This window comes from Hylobates moloch, unplaced genomic scaffold (genome assembly GCF_009828535.3).
Source record: "Hylobates moloch isolate HMO894 unplaced genomic scaffold, HMol_V3 SCAFFOLD_5, whole genome shotgun sequence".
NCBI lineage: Eukaryota > Metazoa > Chordata > Mammalia > Primates > Hylobatidae > Hylobates > Hylobates moloch.
Genome location: NW_026652280.1, coordinates 26,425,687 through 26,450,414, shown reverse-complemented (window position 1 = coordinate 26,450,414; position 24,728 = coordinate 26,425,687). Strand labels below are relative to the sequence as shown.

At 38.1% G+C, this 24,728-nt stretch overlaps 1 protein-coding gene across 3 annotated transcripts in view; it reads left to right on the top strand.

Moving 5' to 3' along the window:
- Positions 1-24,728, top strand: part of DCC (DCC netrin 1 receptor) — a 1,201,126-nt gene that overhangs the window by 826,872 nt on the left and 349,526 nt on the right. For all 3 annotated transcript variants that reach the window (XM_032152264.2, XM_058438331.1, XM_058438332.1), the window contains exons 8-9: positions 5,016-5,172; positions 22,987-23,141. In XM_032152264.2, coding sequence (XP_032008155.1) covers positions 5,016-5,172; positions 22,987-23,141 — 312 coding nt within the window. The remainder of the gene's footprint in view (positions 1-5,015; positions 5,173-22,986; positions 23,142-24,728) is intronic.

Below are 24,728 nucleotides of genomic sequence, written 5' to 3'. Positions count from 1 at the left end.
AATAACATGTGACAGAAAAAGTCTTTGGTATCTAGAAAAATTGAAGCTTTATTTAAAAAATTAATCCAATAGCGTCATTGTTACCAAGGCTATTGCAGGGGACCTAAGCAAAATGTTACTATTTTTTGGCTTCAAAACTATATATATTTGGCTTTTCATTATCTATAAAAATTATCACCCTTTCGTGGATTTGGCTATTATTAAAAAATTTTTAAAGATGTTCTTAAAAGAAAAAAAAGACTGTCATTATAGTGTGGCAAATTCGCCTCCTCTTCTCCATGACAACAGATAAAGAAGCTGTAGCTATGGCAACAGTAATGGGCCAGAGAGATTAGGGCCAGACTGGAGATTAGGCCTCCAAGAGCAAAGAAAAGAAGTCCTGATTGGTTCTTTATTGAGACCTTATTTGAAGGCAAGTTACTGTTGAGAGAAAGCATGGAGGATTAGTAAGAACAAAATTAATTCCCCTGTATAAGATAAGAAGCCATTCCTTTGTTAAAACTGTGTTCCTCCCTTTTAATATAACGCCTGTTTAAATTGAGGTAAAGAGTCCGTGATTAATTCTATGCTGAGCTTTGTGCCATCTGAGTCTAGACCAGCTCTGTGAGAAGACACTCCCTGAAGCCTAAGGAGAAAAGAGGGAGGAGCATCTGCCTGCTTGCCATTGCCCCTTGCCCTCCTCTCTGGCACTCCCTGGGTGGGTGGAGATGCCATTTGGTTTGTGATGTTGACATCATGTAGGAGTGAGGTGCTCTTGGAGGAAAAAGATTGGAAAACTTCCCTCTTGTTCGTATAAAACTTATTTGTCTAACTTCTTGAAAATTCCAAAAAGCTTTCACCAAGTTATAATTATATGTTTAAAAATACTTTTCTCAAAAATCTAGTAAGGATCCCATTTTTTAATAACTGGTAACTTATAGAGGTATTACATTTTGAGTAAATGTGCTATCTATAATTTCAGATTGATCTACCGATGAAGGAGGGATTTGTTATTTTTTAAATAATAAATTTATAAGAATGAGAATGTTTGGCCTAATGCTATGAATTTTTTTAAAAGGATTTTGCCACATTTACTTCTGGACGTGTAGTGCTCACACACACTTCAACTTAGAGCCTGTGAGAGCGCCACACCCTGGCCGACGTGAGATATTCACCTTCTTTAAAGTGGCCTCTGATAGAATTTTTTCAGGCTCTATTTTAATGCGTATTTCCTGTATTATTTGTCAAGTTGAACCCCACTTTTCAATAAGATGATTTATTATTTTAAAGATTTAAAAACATGCTTTTTAATATTATGTTACTTGGTTTTTATATATTTTCCAAATACTTTCAGTCAGTCTTTCCACGGGAAACAACACCTCAACTAAACAAAGAGGGGAAAGTAGGAGTTATGCAGATGAGTGCGAGGGGCTTGTTAAGGTGTGGGATCTGCTTCTGTGAAGCCCTAGAGAATTGCAGGGGGGCTCAGCATGAGGAGAACATGCATAATGTACAAGCATCAAGAAGCCAAGGAGCTTCCACATAAGCACCATGAGAACAATGGCTTCATCTGTGGTTCCCTACTCTCTCCTCTGCACTTAGACAAGGAGGACAGGTGATCTGAGCTGTTTGAATATTTGCTGAGTAAGTAGAGCTACTGAACTTTGCTAACTGTGCACCTTTGTAAGCCTCTGCCCGAAGGTATTTTCTGTCTTGCTGTAGGAACACACTAGGCCATTATTTAGGAAAGGCAAACCCCCCCGGAATCACCCTCAACAAATGATGGAGAAGGAGTAGGTAGATAAATACCCCTATCTGCTACCCTGAGGGATGAATAACTCTGAGGCATGTCCTATACTGACTCCCAGAGTCCCCGATGGGATTGCCCTTCCGTGTCCCACAGGAATAACCATATAGATAACCCACTCTTCAGAGAGGTGCCTCCCTGCCCTGTCTCACTTCCTGACTCCCTGCAGTGTTTCTGGGATCATCTCCCAAATGTAGTAATTGCACAAAGGTCCTTTTCTGAAGCCTTGTTTATGGAGAAAGCCACCCAAGACCCATGGTCAGCAGGAGTCAGGCCAGCAAGCCAATTAAGAAGTTTGAAGCTTGCCCTGAAGAGGATGTGTGGAGGAAAAATAAGTAGTAGAGTGACATGACCGGATTTATATTTTTATGAGCTCATTCTGGATGCCGCACAGAGAATATATTTGAGGAAGGTGAGTTTAAGGAAGGCAGAGGAGCTGGGGGACCCTTGTAATTCCAGTGAAAGAGTATGATGGTGTCAATGGAAGCATGGCAGTGGAGATGCAATAGTGTGAGTAGATTAATGAGAGGCTCAGGAGCGGGGACCCCTAGCATGCAGTGAGAGAAGGAGATTCAGGAATCAAGGATGGGCTTCGGGTTTCAAAGCTGCACAGCTGAGAGGACAACTTGAATATCACCCAGGAGGAGAAGCAGGCTGAGGGGGAGGGAGAGAGTAATTTCACTCCCGTGTGTTAGTCTCAGCTGCCTGTGATGTGTGGAAGTAAAGGTTTTTGTCAAGAAGCTTAATATCACCCATATTTTTGAGAGAGATACTCCATCCCCAGGCATCAATCTTTTCCCTCCCTCACCACTCTGCTATAAAAGATTGACTAACTCACTGCCACTCTTCCATTTATTTCGAATACTGTACTGATCCAGAGAGCAAGGCGAAATTTTGTCTACAAAGAAATAGTCAAAGAATCTATGGAGTCAGAAATAACTTTGAATACTTTTTTTGCCATTCTTTAAAACCTCTTTCTCTGTATAGCTAGTAAGAATGGTATATCAATAATGTTTCTGGAACCATTAGGAAATGGGGTGTTTCCACTACCCAGATGAATTTTTCTAGCTAGCAGAAGTTTAACTCATGGCAGTGATACCACTCAGCCAGTCCCTATACAAAGTGGATGCAAAAATGAAGACTAACTTTGATAAAGACTAGGGAAAATGGACTACAAAAGCCGGTTTGAAGATTTTACATCCGCAAATGGGTACCTGTGATTTGTGGCTAGAGATCACCTGTCAAGATAAAACACATATTCCCTAGACTTGAGAACTTTAACAAACATGAAGAAAACAGAGTTATCACAACAAAGCTGAATTATGAATTCACGCATACCCAAGCAGACACACACTACAAAATACACATGCACATATGTAATAGAAAACCCTCTCTTACATATTATTAATTCCCCTAATATGTGAAAAGACAGTTTTTTAATTGTGAATAATTTGGAGTTGTTCCTATGAACAAGTCCATGAAAATTGCTTCTACTTTTTGTTAACTTTCATCAGCTTTTCATTTCTGCTCTTAATTTTCTATGGTCTTAAAAATACATAAATAAACTACTTCAAATTCTTTCCAAACAGGCTGGGAGAGGTGGTTCATGCCAGTAATCCCAGTACGTTGGAAGGCCAAGACAGGTGGATCATCTGAAGTCAGGAGATCAAGACCAGCCTGGCCAACATAGTGAAACCCTGTCTCTACCAAAAATAGAAAAATTAGCCGGGTGTGGTGGTGTGTGCCTGTAATGCCAGCTACTCAGGAGGCTGAGGCAGAAAAAAAATTGTATCAGAGCAGTGGAATCATGTAGGCAGATACTGACAGGAATAAGGTTTTGTGATAACTTTTTGGTTACCTGAAGCATTTGTGAATACAGGTAAGTCCGTGGCTATGTTATAGAATTTTGAGGTCTCCGTTGGTTTGACTTCCAAATTAGTGCTTTATTAAACTCAGTGTCAGTGTATGTACACCTCCTTGGGCTGTATCTTTTCTACTATGAAACATAGTTTAACTATAAAATGAATATTTTAAAGAATCACCTTGGGGCCAGGCCTGGTGGCTCACGCCTGTAATCTCCAGGACTTTGGGAGGCCAAGGTGGGTGGATCACTTGAAGTCAGGAGTTCGACACAGCCTGGCCAATATGGCAAAACCCCATCTTTACTAAAAATACAAAAATTAGCCAGGCATGGGAGCACGTGCCTGTAATCCCAGCTACTCGGCAGCCTGAGGCAGGAGAATCACTTGAACCTGGAGGCAGAGGTTTCAGTGAGCCAAGATCGTGCCAGTGCACTCCAGCCTGGGTTGCAGAGCGAGACCCCATCTCAACAACAACAACAACAACAACAAACAACAACAACAACAACAACAAAAAGAATCAACTTGGTTACCATTTTTTTAATATATAAGAAGAGTTTTATAGTATGTGATTTTTCTTTGTCAGAAATCATGTGGCATTACTGTATATTAAAACTATATGATCACATTTTTTTCTACAGTAATAACTGCCCCCAACCTTGTAAAATCCTGGAGATTATGGCCCTCTCAGCTCTTCTTTGACCTCTTAAAACTGCCAATAGGTTATCTTTGACAAATAGTCACTGTAAATTTAGATTTATATTTAGTATATCTTGAGTTTATTTTCTGAATTGTAATGCCATCTTTTACTTCAAATATAGATACATACATTTATTCGTTTATTCATTTATCCATGTTCTTACTTGTTCAACCTCTGAATAATTCTAGAAACATTTCAGGGAAATACTAATTACTTAAAATAATTTGTCTCTTAACAAAGACATTTTCTATTACCAGTTTAAGTTGTGAGAGGTGTAAATCCTTTTACAATATTGAATCATATTATCCACAGTTCTGAAGTAAGGTCTTTCTAGAACTCAAGTGCTTGTTAAAAATTCACAAATTTCTCTCCCCTTTTCTTTCCTGAGCAAACATTTTTTCCCTTATTGTCATAGATTGCATGGGTAATAGAAATTGGACATTTAAGCAGTGGAATCATATACATGTCATTAGCCACACTTTAAAACCCAAGAAATACAAATACAGCTTTTATTTTATTTACTGTGTGCATTCCCTTGGTTTTCTTCCTTCCTTTAGAATCAAGGTGACTATAACATGGAGATGCTTGCTAATAGGTTGGCTCTGCCTTCCTACCCAATTCTTACCTATGGCACCAACACGTCTGATAGCCTCCTCTTCTTTCTCTTTAGCTATCCCAAGCTCCAGTGTCCTCCCTTCGGCTCCCAGAGATGTGGTCCCTGTCTTGGTTTCCAGCCGATTTGTCCGTCTCAGCTGGCGCCCACCTGCAGAAGCGAAAGGGAACATTCAAACTTTCACGGTCTTTTTCTCCAGAGAAGGTGACAACAGGTAGGTGATGCTACCAACAAAATTCAGCTTAATCCATCATCTCTTTAAGTCAATACCATCGGGTAATGGCAGGAGGAGATCTTGGGCAGGAACTTTGGAGAGGCTGTGAAATCTCTACTATGTCCTTCACTCATTTCCCAGTGGAGATGTACACTTTTAAAAAACAGTGTTGTTGACCCAGTCTAATGAAATAATTTATATAAAAAATCCTTGAAAAATGTAAGAATATATTATATCAATTTTTTATTTCTTTGGTTTTCAGAGTCATAAACAGAGAACAGAATTAGGCTGTATATTAGTAGAACAGGGTATAAAAGCACTACTGTGGCTAGCTTGTAGTCCCATTTCTGTCATTGACATCACATGAACTCAAAAAAACCAGATGACTTCTCTGAGCCTCATTTTCCTCCTTAATAAGGAGGAAGTAATAATACCTACCTTAAAATGTACAATAAAGTGTGTAACTGGATTGTTTGTAACACAAAAGACAAATGCGTGAGGTGATGGATGCCCCATTTACCCTGATGTGATTATGACACATTGCATGCCTGTATCAAAATACATCATGTATCCCATAAATATGTACACCTATTATGTCCCACAAAAATTAAAAGTTTTTTAAAAACTAAAAAACAAATTTAAAAAAATAATGCTTACCTTGCAAGGCTTTGGCTAGCATTAAATTAGGTTGCATATATAAATGTCATATCAGAGTGTCCAGTATTTGGTAGAAGTTGTTATTGTGGATATTATTACTGACTAAGCAAAAGTGAGCTGTACATTTCTGGTTTCAAGATTACAATCCACTGCATTTTTTTTTCTCAACGTTTTCCCCTTAAGATGCTTCACCATCTTATGACTTTGAAATTTGATATTTAAGTCTGAGGTAAATGCTGGATAAGTTCCACATCAGGAGAAGCAGGGATTCACATCCTAGGGTTCTAGTCCCTCAAATTTGTGAGTGCTGTAAACATGTGGTGATCTTTAGAATTCAAAAGGGGACATATACATTGGATAAACCAAGAGTGCTTATTTAGTTCAAAATGGGACAGTCTGGTGCTTAGGTGGTGTAATACAGCTCCTCATCTGCTGAGTTGAGTCTCAGAATGCTCTCCTTTCTATTTGGCAGCAAGTTCAAGTATAGTGTTTTAAAGTTTCTGCTATCTTTTACAAATTGACCTTACTTTAAAATGAAAGGAAAGAGGCTGGGCAAGGTGACTCACGCCTGTAATCCCAGCACTTTGGCAGGCTAAGGCAGGTGGATCACCTGAGGTCGGGAGTTCAAGACCAGCCTGATCAACATGGTGAAACCTTGTCTCTTCTAAAAATACAAAAAATTAGCTGGGCATGGTGGTGTGCACCTGTCATCCTAGCCACTCAGGAGGATGAGGCAGGAGAATTGCTTGATCACGGGGAGCAGAGATTGAAGTAAGCCAAGACTGTGCCATTGCACTCCAGCCTGGGCAACAGAGACGCCCTCTCAAAAAAAAAAAGTAAGATGTAGACATACCCATATTGCCTTATGCTCACTAAGATTATTCATTACTGTGAAGAAACAGGCATTCGTTTTAGTGTTATCTCTGCAACTATTTGAGATCTTCTGATGCCTCCTAAGTTCCTTGGATTTCATTGTGTGCAGCTGTGAAAACCAGAAGCAATGATTCTTGCCCAGCCATCTTCATGTTTTTACATGGATTTCCTGGAGGCACCTTAAATTCACCCTGCCCAAAACTTACTCACTGTCTCCTCCTTATGTATATTTTTCCTTTCTTTTCTTAGTTTATATTAGTATCTTCCATCCCCGTTGACCAAGCAAAAAATTCATGCCATGTTTTACTGACTGCTGCCTCCCAACACTACCATTCCTCAGGAAGTCTTGTCAACTTTACCTTGGCCATAGCTCAGCCATGCTTCCTTTATTATTTTCAACATCTTTACCTGATCTCTGGGAATCGCTCCTCACCTGCCAGTGCATCTCCCTCACTGTTTGTAGTTACCTTTTTGAAATACAGTTTTGATCACTCACTCCACTGCCCCAAAATGTGACTGGTTCTTACATACAATGAAACTGCTATACAAAGATATGCACATGGAACTTCAGACTTCTTTCAACGGAAGTCTATCCCCAATCTATCTGTATCTATATCTATCTGTGTGGATATATGTAAAAGTGTGGTTTCTATAATCTGTAATGGTTAAAAAATTTTCACTCAGGTCACAAGAGCTAGATTTGAAAATGGTACTACTGTTTATCAAATGTGTGATGTTTCTGTATTTAATAATGTATTAAATACGAATAATACTTTTTTGCTAAAAGGAATAAAAGGAAGATAAATTCTACCTGTTAGCATTGCTATGAGGACTGAGGGAATTCAGGTAAAGAATTCAAGGCAGTCACTCCACACAGGAAGAATGGAAGGGCTCAGAATAGTGTGAGCTCAGAGACAATGTGGAAAAGAAGCTGAAATTTAGGCTCGAAGTATAGGAAGAAGGAGGATGAGGAAGAGAAACGGAAGGAGAAGGGGAAGGAGAAATTGTTGAAATTGCTATGTTTGGGTAAACCATTTATTTTCATAATTGTTCACAGGCCTGCTTATCATACAATTTTGTCCTTTCCTCTTCTGTTGAACTTGTTCTTATCTTTCAATCCTAAGCATCAATCCTCTATACCCCCTTGGCTACTCGCTCCCATGGTTATACCATGAACCTTGACAACACCAATCACTGCAACCTCTCATTATCTGAGTTTCAAATCATATTCTTGCCTCACTCTCCAGACTCTTGTCTTACTATCCTTTATTTAGGACTCTGAATACAACAAACCTTTGATTTCACAGAGACCTGCAATCTGTTAATCCTATCCCTTATTTTTCCTGTTTTCCTTCACTTTCTCCATAGCTACAATTCCATAGCCAGTAAACACAGCAATTAAATATTTGCTGACTTGCATCAACGTTTTGCCTGCTACTCTCATTTCATATTACTTGCTTAGCAAAAACCAACTCAAGTAAATGTAACTTTCTACCTACTCTTTACTTGTGCTCTTGTAGCTGAATATAGCTAGAGGAAAAGGTATAACTGGGCTGATTCATCTCACTTTAAATTCATAGCTACTAATCTCATGTTGCCCATTAATGCTACTGGCAATTATACTACATTTATCAGGCAGCCTCTCTCACATAGACTCCTAATGATATTTCATGTCTTTTTCTCTCTTCTCAAATATCCAACACCTTCCCCCTTTCCCTCACTCTTAGCTGACCTTGATTTTAATTTCATGTAAAATAAGAAGGGGAATTCTACATGCTTTCATATGTGACTTTTTTTCACCCAAGTTTGTCTTTAAGCATATAATCTGTCTTTTCTCAAATTTCCATAAAACTGCCTGTACTCTTTAAAGCAAAACCTTCACTTGTGCACAAGATCCCATCTTTTCTTATAAAAGAGCAAGTCTTCAGCCATTCTTTCTCTCTTCTGTGTCATCAGTTTCTCCCACTAAGGTGAATTATGCCTATCAGCATGTAAGCATGTAGTCGGATCTTCAGTTGCAACAAATTTTGCTTCAATTTAACTTTTCTCTCCTCTACCACTCTATGCTCTGTTCTCTTTCATAGGAACATTCCTTGAATTGTCTAACTTCACTCCAACGTCTTACATCATATTCCAATAATTATTTTGTTCCTAGAATGTAATAGCAACTGCTCTTATCAAGGTTCACCAGTAACCTCCTGTTGCTAACCCAGTAGTCAGTTCCTGGTCTTCATATTACTTGGACAATCAGCAAATTTTGTCACATTTGATCATTTCTCCTTTCATCATTCTTCACTCAATTTTCTATTGCACATGCTCTCCTCTTTCTACTCTGGCTACTCATTTTCAGGCTCTTTTTACTTTTTACTCCCAATTTCTCTGATCCGCACATATCGAATCGCTTCAGGACTCAAGCCTTTCATTCACTTCTTGACTTTATATTTTGTGAACATGCTGATGTGTTCCAAATTTGTGTCTCTGGTCCTAACTTTTTTACCTGCAATCTATACTCATATACACATCTTCCTACTTGATATCTCAACATCAATGTCCCATGGGCATCTAAAACTTATGAACAAAACCAAATACCTGTTATGCTTCAGCCCCAATATCTCCCCACCAATTACTTTATCATTCCAGAGTTCCCCCCACCTTTGAAATCTTCATATTTCTCATTCATCAGGCCACAATCTTTGGAATAATTCTTGGCTCTTAATTAATTCTTAATTCTTATTATGAAATCCATCATCAACTCTTGGCAGTACCATCAAAATATATCCTGAATCTATGAAATAATATACCAGGTTTTGTTATAAAATAATATTGGAAGACTCATTATGATTTCATATTCTGAGCTGAGTTATGGGAATAAAGTGGTTCATCATATTATTATTCCTAGTTTTATATTGTTTAAATTTTCATAATAAACAATTAAAATCAAATAAAAACAAAACATGGCCAGGCACAGTGGCTCACGCCTATAATCCCAGCACTTTGGGAGGCCGAGGTGGGTTGATCATTTGAGGTCAAGAGTTTGAGACCAGCCTGGCCAACATAGTGAAACCCCGATTCCACCGAACATACAAAAATTAGCTGGACGTGGTGGCACGCACCTGTAATCCTGGCTACTTAGGATGGTGAGGCAGGGGAATTGCTTGAACCTGGGAGGTGGAGGTGGCAGTGAGCCGAGATCCTGCCACTACACTCCAGCCTGGGTGACAAAGCAAGAGTCTGTCTCAAAAAAAATTAAAAACAGAAACAAAACATATACTGAGTCCTACCACTTTTTACCCCCTCCTTAAGTACAACCAAGTCTCATTGGAACTACTGCAGTAATCTCCTAATTCTAGTCTTACCATAGAAGCTGGAGTAAACCTTTTAAAACCTAAGTTAGGGTGTGTCATTCCTCTGCTTCAAAACCCTGTGATGACTGTTTGTCTCATTCACAGAATTAACAGAAGTCCTTGCCCTTTTCTCTTGTTACCTCTCTAATCTCATCACGTAGCACTTTCCTTATGTTTCCTAAATATCCAAGAATCCTCCTCTTTTGAGATCTTTGCGCTTGCTCTTCAGTCTGCCTAGGATGTTGTTCTCCTCAGAGATCCACATGGATCATTCCCTAATTTCTACCAAATCTTTGCTGCAATGTCACATTCTCATGGAAGCCTTTCCTGACCCCTGGCACTCACTATGTACTGTTTATTCTTATTTTTCTCCATAGCCTTTATTACCTTCTACTTACAAATTTTGTTTCCCTATCCCCTTTCTCCTCACCAGAATATAATCTTCCTATGGGCAAGGCTGTTTTTATCTTCTTTATCCACTGAGCTGTCCTCAGCACCTAGAACAGTGCTTAACACATTATACACACTCACTAAATATTTTTCAACTTGATGCCTTAGCTGAAATGTTAGCTACTGTGTGGAAATCTCCATAGTCCTCCAACTCAGAATTCATCAATTTCACTTTTATCTCACCCCTTCATTTTGATTACATTACTGTTATGGACTTTGCCACCTTTTATCAAGTTTGATGTTTGGTTGAGTACATGTGTATTTCTTTTCCTGATGATTGAGACTAGATCTTATTCATAATTTCATGCTCAAGTGTCCAGTATCATGCCTCATGTAAACATATACCGATCAGAACTGATATGGTAGAGGTGGCAGAGAGATATGATATTCTTGATATTTTTTTTTCTTACCCAACAAAATAAATTGTGTTACTGAGGAGGATGAATAAGCTGACTACAGTTCAATAAAAACTTTAATTCCAAAGAAAGTTGATATTAAAATTGTATTCTAATATCTCCATTTATTTTGATTTTTCTGGCTCTCAACTAGAGCCATAAAATATGCCACTGTCTCTGAGCAGTTAGCTGTGATGTTTGTTTGTTCATGTAGGCTTATTTAGCTGCTTGACACAATACCTTTCTAAAACATTGTGAATTTAACATTTATCTCAGATTAGCAATAACTTTGTCAAGAAAGTTATTCTAGCTCAGATCATCATGAATCTTTCTGACTGGTTAATGGTGTAGATAATGCAAGTGCCATAATTCACATCTTTTTATCCAACCCCTTGGGGTGCTTTTTTTTCATAAGTTAAAGAGCAGCATATATTCCAAAACATGAAAGCTAGACTTCACAGTGAAGTAATTGCTTCATAGATAACTAGCTATCCCCTCTTAGTACCTAAAAATCATTAGGAATGAAAAGTGATCTTTGAGATCATAGTCTAACTTCCTGCTACCTAAACATTCAGAGACCAATACTCAGAAGAAAGTCCCATGCCCAAGGCCACAGTTTTATCCTCAACAGTGACAGCAAGCATTTATTGGGCACTTACTCTGCCAGATACCAGGCTAAGCATCTTACATAAAGTATGTTTACCAAGATGAGGCTTAAAGAAGAAGTTTATACCTCCATTATATAGCTAGTAAGTAGTAGAACTAGAATTTAGTGCAGACCATAGTCCAAAGCAGGCACTCTCAACCCCTTTTTCATCTTGCTTCCTTAGTGGATTAACCTGGAAGAGAACTAAATGTTCTTGATATTTGTAGAATTATGACATGCAATTCTTTTATATGTTTTTTCCAATAATTTTTTGACTTAATGGCTAAGTCGATTTGCATTATTTATTTACCACTAATAAAACACACTAGTGAATTTTTATTATTGTATTTGAGAGATGAGGTATTGCTATGTTGCTCAGGATAGAGTGCAGTGGTGTGATCATAGTGCACTTGCAGCCTCAAACTCCCGGGCTCAATGGATCCTCCCACTTCAGCCTCCCGAGTAGCTAGGACTACAGGTGCATGCCACCATGCCTGGCTAAGTTTTTGTATTTTATATATATAAAAAGAACATTGTACCTCTCATTTGTAACTAAAATGACTTACGAAGTGTAACACAGTATAGCCAAAACGTTAAGGCTATGTGGCTGTGGAATTGAACCACCTGGGTTCAAATCCTGGCTTGGTATTTTACCATCTGTGTGGCTTTGGGCCAATTACTAGTGACTTTGTTTTCTCACGTGGAATAATAATAGTATCTGATGTGTAAGGTTGTGATGAATATTAAAGGAAGTTAAATAAAGGCACCTAAAACACTTGCTCTTTGTTTGGTGCACCCAAAACATTCCATTCTTATTAGCTAATGCCATATGCAAATCATCATGTGGGTTGAAAATTAAAATAACTGAAACACGAGGGTGTTTCTTAACTCTTATTTAGAGGGGACTTTATTACTTTCACAAGCATTCACCCATTTGATCCTCAGATAAGGTATTTATGATGATCTCCATTTCACAAGTGAGTATGCCTTTCTCTGTTCAGAAAGACTGAAAAATATTGCTAAGAAACCACACTAATAGTAAATATTAGAACTGGGATTTCAATGCTAGGTTTCTAGTCCAGTGATCTCTTCACTGTGCCATACAAAGTGAAAGACATTTTCTGGAAAAGCTCCATATAAAATACAGTGGGAGTGCAGATGAGAGAATTAAAACACTTTTATGAGCATCATTCAATTTAATCCTCACAATAACACTGTGAGGTAGGCAGATAAGGGATCGGTATCTTCATTTTGCAAACGAAGCAGAGAAGACTCCAAGATAGCTCCTGACTTGCTCAAGGTCACACACTGTTTTGTGGCAGAACAAAGGCTGAACTAGGTGTTTCCAACTTGCAGCAATATATGCTTCACATTGCTTTATGCTGCCTCAGAAAACCTCTGCTCACTGTTCAGGATTAGAAACCAGCTTTTTGTGATTGACATGGAGGATTCCTTTTAGAATTCATGGTATATTACATTTTTGACGTGGTGTTTACATATTCTTTCCCCGCTCTTCAGAGTTGAGGACTCTGCAGCTGATGGAGCTTGTTATCCATGAGGGAGCACATTGTGATGGAAAGAGAACAAGACTCAGAATCCTAAGCATGACATTCTGGCCCTGACTTAAAGCTTGGCAAAGTTAGCCTTCTTCTTAGAGCCCCGCTCTGCTTCTCTGTAAAATATAAAATCATGGCCCTGTACCTCAAAGTGTTTTTAATTCATTGAATGAGAGAATAATGATTTTATTTCTCCAGTGGACTTAATGCATATTGAAAAATGAAACATGCCATCCACAAATGTCATATATAAATGAGCAAATATTGAATATGAGTTGACTATATGTCCATGTCCAGCAGCGTATTGAAAATAGAAGAGAACCCAGCAGATTCTCTGGAAGGAGTTAATCTTGAAAGGTTCATCTTACTGATGAATGTAGAACCACACACTGAGTTAAGAACTTTAGTGGAAAGGAACATGCTTCTGTGAGAGCATTTATGAAATGTGTGCATGATGTCTATGACATAATCAGATTTGCATTTTCAAAAGATGACTGTGACTAGAAAGTGGAAACTAGAGCAGAGGTCAGCCAGGTGGATGCCGGAGCCATTCAGCATGCTATTGCAGAAGTCCAAACAAAAGATGGTAGCTTGGTCTAAGGGTATGTCAGTGGAGACGGAGCAGCAGAGAGAACTTTGTAGATATTTAGGGGGCAAAACTGACAGGACTAGATGATGCATTGCACATGAATGGTGAGGGAGAAGGGGTTGTCAAGGACAGTCACTTGGTTTCTGGCATAATCCAGTGTAGAGATGATTGTGCAATTTGCTGAGATAAGGATGCTGGAAAAGGTCCATATTTGAAATGAAGATCGTAAATTCAGTTTTAGACAAGTTGTGCTTGACATACCTCTACAACATGCAAATGGGATTGTCAAGAAAGGCCTTGGAAATAGGAATCTGGAGCTCAGAGGAGAAGACTGGGACAGAGATGTATGTCAGGAATGTGTCAGCATGTGGATGCTTGCTACAGCTAGAGAAGGGTAAGATGGCCCATCCCAAGAAAACAGAATGAAAAGAGAATCCAGAACTCAGTCACATTTATCATGTGGATAGAGGCTGAAACTAAACAAAATAATAATTTGAAATCAAAATCTGTTTCACCCCAACTCCCAAGATATAGCTCATTATTTGCAGTTACAGTAGCTATTTGTTATGTAACTAGTCTCAAGTGTGTATTAGATGTTGAAGCAGAGATTACAGGAAAGCACATTTTTAAAAAGCTCATTCCTAGATTTATCCTTTTTAACAATTCAATAAAAAAAATTGTTAACCAAAACTTAGTAGAAATACCTCTAACCAAGAGAGGTAAACAAAAAGAGACATTTCCAGTCTTCATTATGCTTTTATCTGGCAGTGAAACATCTTGAAACCTTTCTCTCTAAGATAGCATTGATTTCCAAACCTATGCTTTTAGGGTAATAATGAATGTAACATTTGAGTGGTTATCACTCTGCTATCACTTTGAGTCCTATTTCATTAAACACTGTATTTCAGTTTTGAAATCTTTTAATTGTTATAATATTCTGGCATTCACTAAAGAAATAATGAATGAAAGTAGAACAGATAAAAAGGAGATACTAAAAATATTTCCGCTAAGAATAACTAACTCCTTCTATACAAAGGAATGTTAATGTAACTCTTCCTCCCTGAAGCAACTAATTAGGTGTTTGACACCTCAAGGCAGCATTTGTTGCTCAACTCACAAGTTGTAACTAAATGTTAACACTCTGAGGCACTTAGGCAAGATAATATGTATTTACTAAAAATGCATGTTAGAGACTTGATACAAACGATCCACTAAGAAGCAGAATCATGTTTAATCTGTAAACTCTACTTCTGAAATGTAAAAATAGAAGTTGCTGAATTCAGCTAACACAAACACACGTAGATAAAGGAGATTTTCTATTTTCTATTCCTAATGAAGAGTATTAGAGTAGTGAGGTTTCTTTGAGTAAATCCCACTCTCTCAGTTTTCAGATAATGAAATCAAGACCCAGGAAGGTGAAGTGACATGCCAAAGATGACCGGAATAAATGGGGATGGAACATGGAACAGAATCCAATTTTCTAGGCATTTCTAAGGTCACATTATGTGGAGAGTTTATGTAATTATTCTCTTTTAATTTCACATTTATTTATGTATTTATTTAAAAAATTATGAGCCCCAGCAACATAGCCATTTTTTACGCTCAGTGAATCTATATGCTAAGTGTGAATAAAATATAAATGGAATATGGCTTCTCTTTTTAAATAATTTACAATGAACTCAAAGAACCATGCATGTCCATTAATACAAAGTGATACATAATACACTAGATGTATAAACCAAAAGCAATGAAAACACAAAAGAGAGCATTTAATGGTACTGGGTTTGAGGACATAAGGGTATGAAGTTTTGGCTAAACATTTCTTTTGAATTGGATTCCAACTGGGTTTCATTTGAAACAAGCTTTTGCCAAACAGAGTCAGAAGTGTGAGTCAGGAGAGGGTAACTCCAGGCTCATCACTGGTCATTGAGAAATGCAAATCAAAACCAAAATGAGATACCATCTCACACCAGTTAGAATGGCGATTATTAAAAAGTCAGGAAACAACAGATATTGGAGAGGATATGGAGAAATAAGAACACTTTTACACTCTTGGTGGGAGTGTAAATTTGTTCAGCCATTGTGGAAGACAGTATAGCGATTCCTCGAGGATCTAGAACGAGAAATATCATTTGACCCAGCCATCCCATTACTGGGTATACACCCAAAGGATTATGAATCATTCTACTATAAAGACAAATGCACACTTATGTTTATTGTGGCACTGTTCACAATAGCAAAGACTTGGAACCAACCAAAATGCCCATCAATGATAGACTGGAAAAAGAAAATGTGGCACATATATACCATGGAATACCATGCAGCCATAAAAAGGGATGAGTTCATGTCCTTTGCAGGCACATGGATGAAGCTGGAAACCATCATTCTCAGCAAAGTAATACAAGAACAGAAGACCAAACACCACATGTTCTTACTTATAACTGGGAGTTGAACAATGAGAGCACATGGACACAGGAAGGGGAACATCACACACTGGGGTCTGTCTGGGGTCAGGAGGCTAGGGGAGGGATAGTATTAGGAGAAATACCTAATGTAGATGACAGGCTGATGGGTGCAGCAAACCACCATGGCACATGTATACCTATGTAACAAACCTGCACGTTCTGCACATGTACCCCAGAACTTTAATAAAAGAAAAATGAAAGGAAAAGGAAAAGCAAAATACGGCAGAGAAGCTGACATGGACATAGGGGTTCTGGGGCAGGATGGCTCATTGCAGATGACTGTGCAAAGATTTGGGCCACATTGTGAAGGTCTTTGAACCTTGTTCCATGGAGGTGAGATCATATTAACCTAGAATGGCAGCTAGCATAAGGTTGTGGGCATGGAGTTGACAGGTTATGTGTGTTAAAAGGGTATCTTTGTCAATAGATGATAGAAAAATCGAGAAGACTAATGGCAAAATGCTAGAAAAAGCTATTATTGTAATGCAGTACATTTAAGTACCAACTAAAGCAGGGACCAGTTCTAGGCACAGGAGAATATACTCTACCCAGAATTAGGTCTCAGTATAAATTGCACAAGGGTGCATCCCATGTTGCCATGCTTGACTTCGTGCTTCAAAAGATGTCAGTGCTTAAGAGTTACAGGGACTGATCTCAGTAAAGCAGCAACATTATTGTTAGTGCGTCAAACTGTATGCTTTTAGAATAGAAACAGTTATTTTCCAAGACACTTTAACCAGGTTAACTCAAAGTTCTTAAAACTAGCATTCACAAAAAATCATTGCTTCTTATTAACTCTTCTTATAGCCTCCTCGTAAAAGTCAAAGTGGACAAGTTGTCTACAAACTTTTTAGCATGAGGAATCAGACTTAGTGTATTTGATGCTCTATGTGAATCTTCATTGAGTAAATTTACAGTGAATAGATTCACGCAGGCACAAGTGACTTGATTCCTTTACTTCAACCGACTTATCCTGAATTTGGCTTAACTCCCCCACATTGCCAATTTAGGGGGAAAGGAATGAAGTGAAGAAGCTTTGTCTGACAATCCGTCTGGTGTTACAGATTATGATTCTGAGTTCTGCATATTTGAAGGGTAATTATGTCTTCAGATTCATAGGAGAGAACATCACTGAGAGGGAGGAGGCTTGGGGTCCCTGCCGCTTTTTTTTTTTTTTTTTTTTTTTTGAGACGGAGTCTCGCTCTGTCGCCCAGGCTGGAGTGCAGTGGCGCAATCTCGGCTCACTGCAAGCTCCGCCTCCCGGGTTCACGCCATTCTCCTGCCTCAGCCTCTCCGAGTAGCTGGGACTACAGGCGCCCGCCAACACGCCCGGGTAATTTTTTTGTATTTTTAGTAGAGACGGGGTTTCACCGTGGTCTCGATCTCCTGACCTCGTGATCCGCCCGCCTCGGCCTCGCAAAGTGCTGGGATTACAAGCGTGAGCCATCGCGCCCGGCTGTCCCTGCCCGCAGTGAGAGGCAGAACAATCCAAGTTTACCCAAAAATTGAGTAAACTTCTCATATTCACTGTTGTCTTCTCTTCAGAACCCAGTGTGCTTATCTGCCCATTTACAGAGGAGTATGGACTACAGTGAGCAGAGAGGAAATCCTTAATTACCGCTTCATGGAAAATTTACTTTAGGTGGCTAGTGTTGGCCTATAGTGGAACCAGAGAAATCCCACGTAATAAACTGCCCTTCCAAACTCAGATGTTACTTACTTGTTGGGAAATGGTTTGCTATGTTTTGTTTATAGCTATTAAAGCCTGGAAAGAGTGATTAAAAACTTTGTGGGAATCCTTGGGGCTAGAACTGAACAAATCTGTGAAGGACAGCATGGCAGGAAATACCACTTTCTCAATATGCTTTTGTATAATGTTAGCAATTTGATGTCACCCCATTAAAACCCAGGGAAGCCACACAGCAGTTTGGCAGCAGACACTCAGCCACCAGTGGGGACATCAGATACCATAAGACTATCAAGACTGTGGAACTCAGGGAACTCCTGTTTCTTCTCAGTGTCCCTCATAGAGCAAAGTTTCCAGCCCTTTAAAAATGATTATTTTCATTTTTGGAACTTGTTCAGTGTCTGTAGTTATGCTCACTCTTTTTGTTTTGATTTATCTTTGCAAAGAAAATTAATATGATAGAAAATATCAGTAAAGATTTTTTTGGGGGTGGGGAGCAGGCCCCAAGGTCAGTGAAACCTATCTATGTAGCTTTTTTCTATATGATTGTATCTCTCATTAATTTATGTCCTCAGATTCCTGGTTTTAAATACTTTGTGGAAAAGTCCTCTTCTTGGACACAATAGGATTTATTTCTTATGAAGTTGTGGTGGTATTTTGTTATTATAAAATAATAGCAGTGACTGCCATTATTGCATAATCCATATTAAGTATCAGGTGCCATGTATTTTGCTTTAGATATTTGACCTACAGCATTTCATTTCTTTCAGACATTGTGATACAAACATTTTTATAGCACATATGTTGTACTTGAGAAATCTGGGTCTCAGAAAGTTTAATGTGAAGGCTAGAAACAGTCCCCCTGACTTACCCCAGTCCTGAACTACTTACTCCATAGTCTACATAGGGTTTTGAGGTGTTTTCTTTGTTGTTGTTGTTGTTGTTTTTAACAACGTCTTACTCTGTCACCCAGGCTGGAGTGTAATGGTATGATCTCAGCTCATGGCAACTTCTGCCTCTGGGCTCAAGCGATTCTTATGCCTCAGCCACCCGAGTAGCTAGAATTACAGGCACCTGCCACCATGCCTGGCTAATTTTTGTATTTTTACTAGAGAGAGGGCTTCACCACATTGACCAGGCTGGTCTTGAATTCCTGGCCTCAAGTGATCTGCCCGCCTTGGCCTGCCAAAGTGCTGGGATGACAGGCGTGAGCCACCATGGCTGGCCTACATAGTGTTTAGATGCAAACTCCCTTTGATATGATAAGCAGATTTCTGGAAAGTGGCACATAAAATTGAAATGGTTAGATTAAACCATGGTTTAAAACCACTAAGAGCCTGCATTGTGGAAACCAGTGGTCAACCCAGGGCAGAACCAGCAGGTGATTAGAGGTTAAACCACAGAGTTGTCTTGGAGGTGTATTTACATAGCAAGCATAATGCATTTGCCTGGGTTCTATTTTACAGATCAAAACCATGGAAGCATTTTCTAAAGATGCTTTATTTATACTTTATGTAAGACTGAGAAAGTATGACTTGTCCATATCAATGAATATGTTTATATATAATTTTTTTATGAATTATTAATTTTGGATAATTTTTGGAGGCCAGTGGAGATTATTAAATCTTCCCAATTATGAAGTCCAACATCCTCTTTTATATGTAAGTGATATTTTCATTTCATGATCTTGGACATTTTTACCTGGACATGTCCAAATTTTCTTGCCTCTCTTTCCTTTAAAGTATACCTGTTCAGCAAAAGACGTAAACAGATACTTCTCAAAAGAACACATACAAACAGCCAACAAACATATGAAAAAAGTGCTCAACATCACTAATCATCAGAAATGCAAATCAGAACCAAAATGAGATACCATTCCACATCAGTCAGAATGGCTATTACTAAAAAATAAACAAATAAATAAAACAATAGATGCTGGCGAGGCTGCAGAGAAAAGGGAATGCATATACACTGTTGGCAGAAATGTAAATTTATTACTTTAGGCGCTATGGAAAGCAATTAGGAGATTCCTGAAAGAACTTAAAACAGATCCACAATTTAGCCCAGCAATCCCATTAACTGGTATATATCCAAAATAAATTAAATAATTCTAACAAAAACATCCATGCACTCATATATTCTGGATAAAGAAAATATGGTGCATATACACCATGGAATACTGTGCAGCCATAAAAAGGAATGAAATCACTTCCTTTGCAGCAACATGGATGCAGTTGGAGGCCATAATCCTAAATAAATTAATGCAGGAACAGAAAACCAAATACTACATGTTCTCACTTATAAGTAGGAGCTTAACACTGAGTACTCAGTCAGGGACATACAGATGGCAACAGTAGACATGGGAATGTGAGATAGGAGGGAGGCAGGAGGGCAAGGGTTGAAAAACTATTGTGTACTATACTTACTACCTGGTCATGACAGGATCAATCATACCTCAAACCTCAGCATCACACAATATACCCATGTAACACATTTTCACATGTACCCCAGAATCTAAAATAATGAAATTAATTTAAAAATAAAATTAAAGTACAGAAGAATACCTGTTCAAAGGGTTATGGCCAGCATGACTTAGAACACAGTTATTTCATCCAATTTATTTAGTATTTGTAAGAATAAAGTCAATTATGAAAGCTGTCCTTCCTTATAGATACCCAAGGTGTTTGATAGGCAAATCTGACCTTTGATAACAATGTTGCTCGAAGGTCTAGAAAAAATGCTATGAAATGATTGACAGCAGATGATAGACAAATTCATCCTCTCAGCAGTCTCTGAGTGCTCATTGTCCCCTTTTTCCTTATAGGACCTCATGTCTTTTACCCAAAGTTCCCGTGATCCAAAGAAGTTCCTTATTTTTCCACTATTGTTGAGTGATATCAATACTAGATTTAGACGATGAAGTTCCAGATTTCATTCTCAAGTGTGATACCCACTAACTGTGAGGCCTTTTCTAAATCTCACTTTCTATATGTAAAATAATGATAACAAAACCGCCCTATCTATATCAGTAAGCTACCTGAGGTACTGGGTATAAAAATTCTTCTGCTAAAAAAAAATAAATAAGCAAAAATCCCCATCTCCATGTACTCAATCTCTTTGAGCTATATACAACAAGGCATACAATTCTATTATGAGGATTTGCTTTTAAAAATCCACTTGCTGACCTAAATGATCTTAGTATGGTGGAATATGGCAGTGTGGTATGTGGCAAATGGGAGCATTGTTCCATATTTCTTAGCCTTACCTACTTTAGATTACTATTGAATCTCATTCAGACCACTACTCTCCTAGAAGTCAGAATTCAGCCTTCCAGAAACTTCATACTGCACTTCTAAAAGAATACCTAAACTTCAGGCTATATCCAGATTCATACAGGGTGCTTTTTCTCTATTGTAAAACATATCATTCATTTTACAATTTTAACTATTTGTAAGTGTACAGTTCTATGATATTAGTGCATGTACTTTGTTGTGCTACCATCACCACCATCTGTCCACAGAATTTTTCATTGTTTCCAATTAAAATTCTTTACCTATTAAACACTGACGTCCCGTTCTTCCATCACTTAGCTCCTGGCAACCACTCAGGGTGCATATTTTAAATACTAGCAGTGCTAGATAAAATAATGCTAACCCCTATAACAAATAAGCCCTAAAATATATAATGGCTCAGAACTATTTCTGACTCTATGAGGTATGGAAGGGATGTTACTAATTGTCAGTTCTTTTCCAAGCTCTTCTCTAGAATTATTACAAATGTTGATTGTTCCATCATCACCCATATGGCTTCTAAGGTCATCATGCTTCCCTACCTCAAGACAACAGGTGAAGGAAGAGAACATGGTGAATTACCCATGTGCGGTTTATTTTAAGCCAGGCCTGGAATCAGCACACATCACATCACATACACTCAACCTCTTGATGAGACTCAGTCACATGGCCTCAACTAGACTTCAGGGAAGCTGGAAAATATGGTCTAGTACGTGAAGAAGAAATTTCGGGTTTGAGGATAAGCCAGCCAGTCTCTGCCATTAGTCATATTAAAAGTGTAGATATGCGTAGGAATCATCATCATTCATGCACTTAGAACTTTTACTTTTTGAAAATCTAATTTTCCCTGGCAGAAAAAGATATTTCATTTTAAATATGTCCAAAACCAAAACATATCTGAATGGCAAAATTAAAGTGTACATATAATTCCACTGAGAAGCAAGAGATGTTATCTAGATATAGAAACCTTGAGAAACAATTGAGAAGCTTAGAGGAAGTCCCTTCTTCACTCAGTTCAATCAGCTATATGTTAAGTTCCAATGAGGATATCTAGAATGTTCAGAAGGTCCAGAATCATGTGTGTCCTTAAAGAATACTTCAATAGTTATCATTTCTAAAATGTCAGCATCCATATCCAAAGGGTTTGTCGTCTTTTAATATGCACTATAAATGCAACCATGATCAGTAGATTAAGTTTGCAACACTAAGGAAGTTTTTAGTTGATAAACGTATTGATATTGAACACATAGAGACGTGGCTTGAAGAGCAAGGCAAACAGGCATATGTTACAGTTTCTCTTCACGCAGGAAGGAATCTACTTCCTTTCACTAATTGCACTTAAAGTAACCACAGGGACTCAGGCTCCATACATAGAACACTTAGCATCTGCGTTTTCCTTTCATACAATGAGAGAAAATGCATAAATGCATTTGTTGGCAATACTGACAAAGACCGATTTGTGGAATAATTGAAACCTTGATTTCTGTCATTAGCCGGATGTTTACAAAACCCATCTTCCTGTCTACATTCCAGATGTTTCTCCTTATTTTAATAGCTCCTTGTTTTTCATGGGTTTTGAATTCCAAATTGTAAAGTGTCGAGGAAAAAGACTTTAGTTTGCAAGTTTCATGGAGAATGACATAATCTTAAACTCCCCAGAATCCTTGCAACATTTATTTGTAGGTCCTTCCAATTAGTTTATTTTCAATAGAAAGTCTGAGTTCTTGAATTATGTCCCAGAGTCAACATTAGATGAGTGAGCAACCTTTTGGTTCACCTCACTACTCTTGCATATCAAATACAGATTTTGGCTGAAGGTATTCTTTTTGGAATAATCTTTCTCTGCAACTTTGATTTCTCAGGGAACGAGCATTGAATACAACACAGCCTGGGTCCCTTCAGCTCACTGTGGGAAACCTGAAGCCAGAAGCCATGTACACCTTTCGAGTTGTGGCTTACAATGAATGGGGACCGGGAGAGAGTTCTCAACCCATCAAGGTGGCCACACAGCCTGAGTGTGAGTATGAAAAGGAACGGGCCACATTTTGAAAGTGTTTATTTTCCTCTGCAATATCCTTGAATTCTTTCACAGAACCTTTGTGAGGTGACAAAATGGAATAACAATTTTTCTTTTAAGTAACCTATATAACTCAAGGACTTTTAAAAGTAAGATAACTTGTAAATAGAATGGCCTCTTCACTTAGGCCACATACCATAATGGCAAATTAACCTCTATAAGGGCCTAATATATCCATGCAGTCTACATATTCATTTCTAAGAAAGTGATTTACTCTGCCTGACAGTATTTTATCATCATCATTGGGTTTCAGCCTCCTCTGTTGAATTTTCAGATTTTTTGAGTTAGTAAAAGTGTAACATCAAAGGTAAAAGAACAATAGCATACAACTTCTAAATCCAGGGACTAATTCAAAAGCTTAAACACACACCGCATGCACTGAAAAACTACTAAAAGCAAATGGAGACTTGAGGAATATGAGAGATAACCTCTATTGGATAATCTCACTCTCCTCTACGTTGAATCACTAGATTCAGCTTTTTTATTTTTTTTTCCTACAAAGTAAAGCAGCTGAATGTTCTTTGACCAACGTATAATTCAATGATTTCTACTTTGATAAAGGAAGAGCTCCAAAATTACATATCGAAAACTATTTCTGTACCTGACAAAATTTTGGTTTTCTTGTGCATTTCTAATGTTTTTTGAAAAGATTAGTTGCTGATGAGCCATTCGCCAAATTTGTTTTGTTTCACATTAAAAAAAAATTGCAATTTAAAATGAAATGCATAGCTACTTGTTAACAAGCCGCCTTATGTTAAACACCTAACTGTACCTATTTCCTTTATATATAACAAAATTTATAATGATATTTTGATTTCTTGTTCATTTTACATGAAACTAAAGAGGTATATCAAAATCACCTCTTGTATTTTGGGAATAAGGTGAAGTAGAGATTGGAAATATTTTAACTGGTGATTGTGAGAGAGTAATCTTTGTATTTTATCACTTCTTGGTTGGTTTAAATCAGCATGTTGAAAAAGAGAAAGCAGGAGACACAGTCTGAGTGCATTTTCGACAGAATCTCCATCCATTCTTTCACTTGACCAGGGCTACAGAGACAAGATGATAACAAACTGGAATAAAGTATTAACTGAAGGGAGGGAAGAGGGCTAAGTTGCACAAGTACTACAAATATTTGCCTCACAAAAATAAAACCTCAACAACTTCAAAAGCATAGTCATGTTGAGGTTCCAGACAATTATTTGGAAATGCAGGCCCCCAGGCATAATGATAATTTGTAGGACCCAAATAATTTCTGTTTGCAAAATAAAAACACAGGGGCACATTGTTAAAAATTATTAAGATTATGGGATGGCTACAGCAGAACATTAGGCCTTGCACAACTTCACCCTTTGCTGCCTATGAGCTGGTCCTGCTCCCAGGTTTCTGTTCTGGGCAATGTTTTGTTGCGGTACTGATTTAAATCACTAAACAATGCCAATTTCCCCTTTATAATGTCTATATTAACATAACATTTCAATCTTCTTTTTTTATTTTTGGGACAGAGTCTCACTCTGTTGCCCAGAC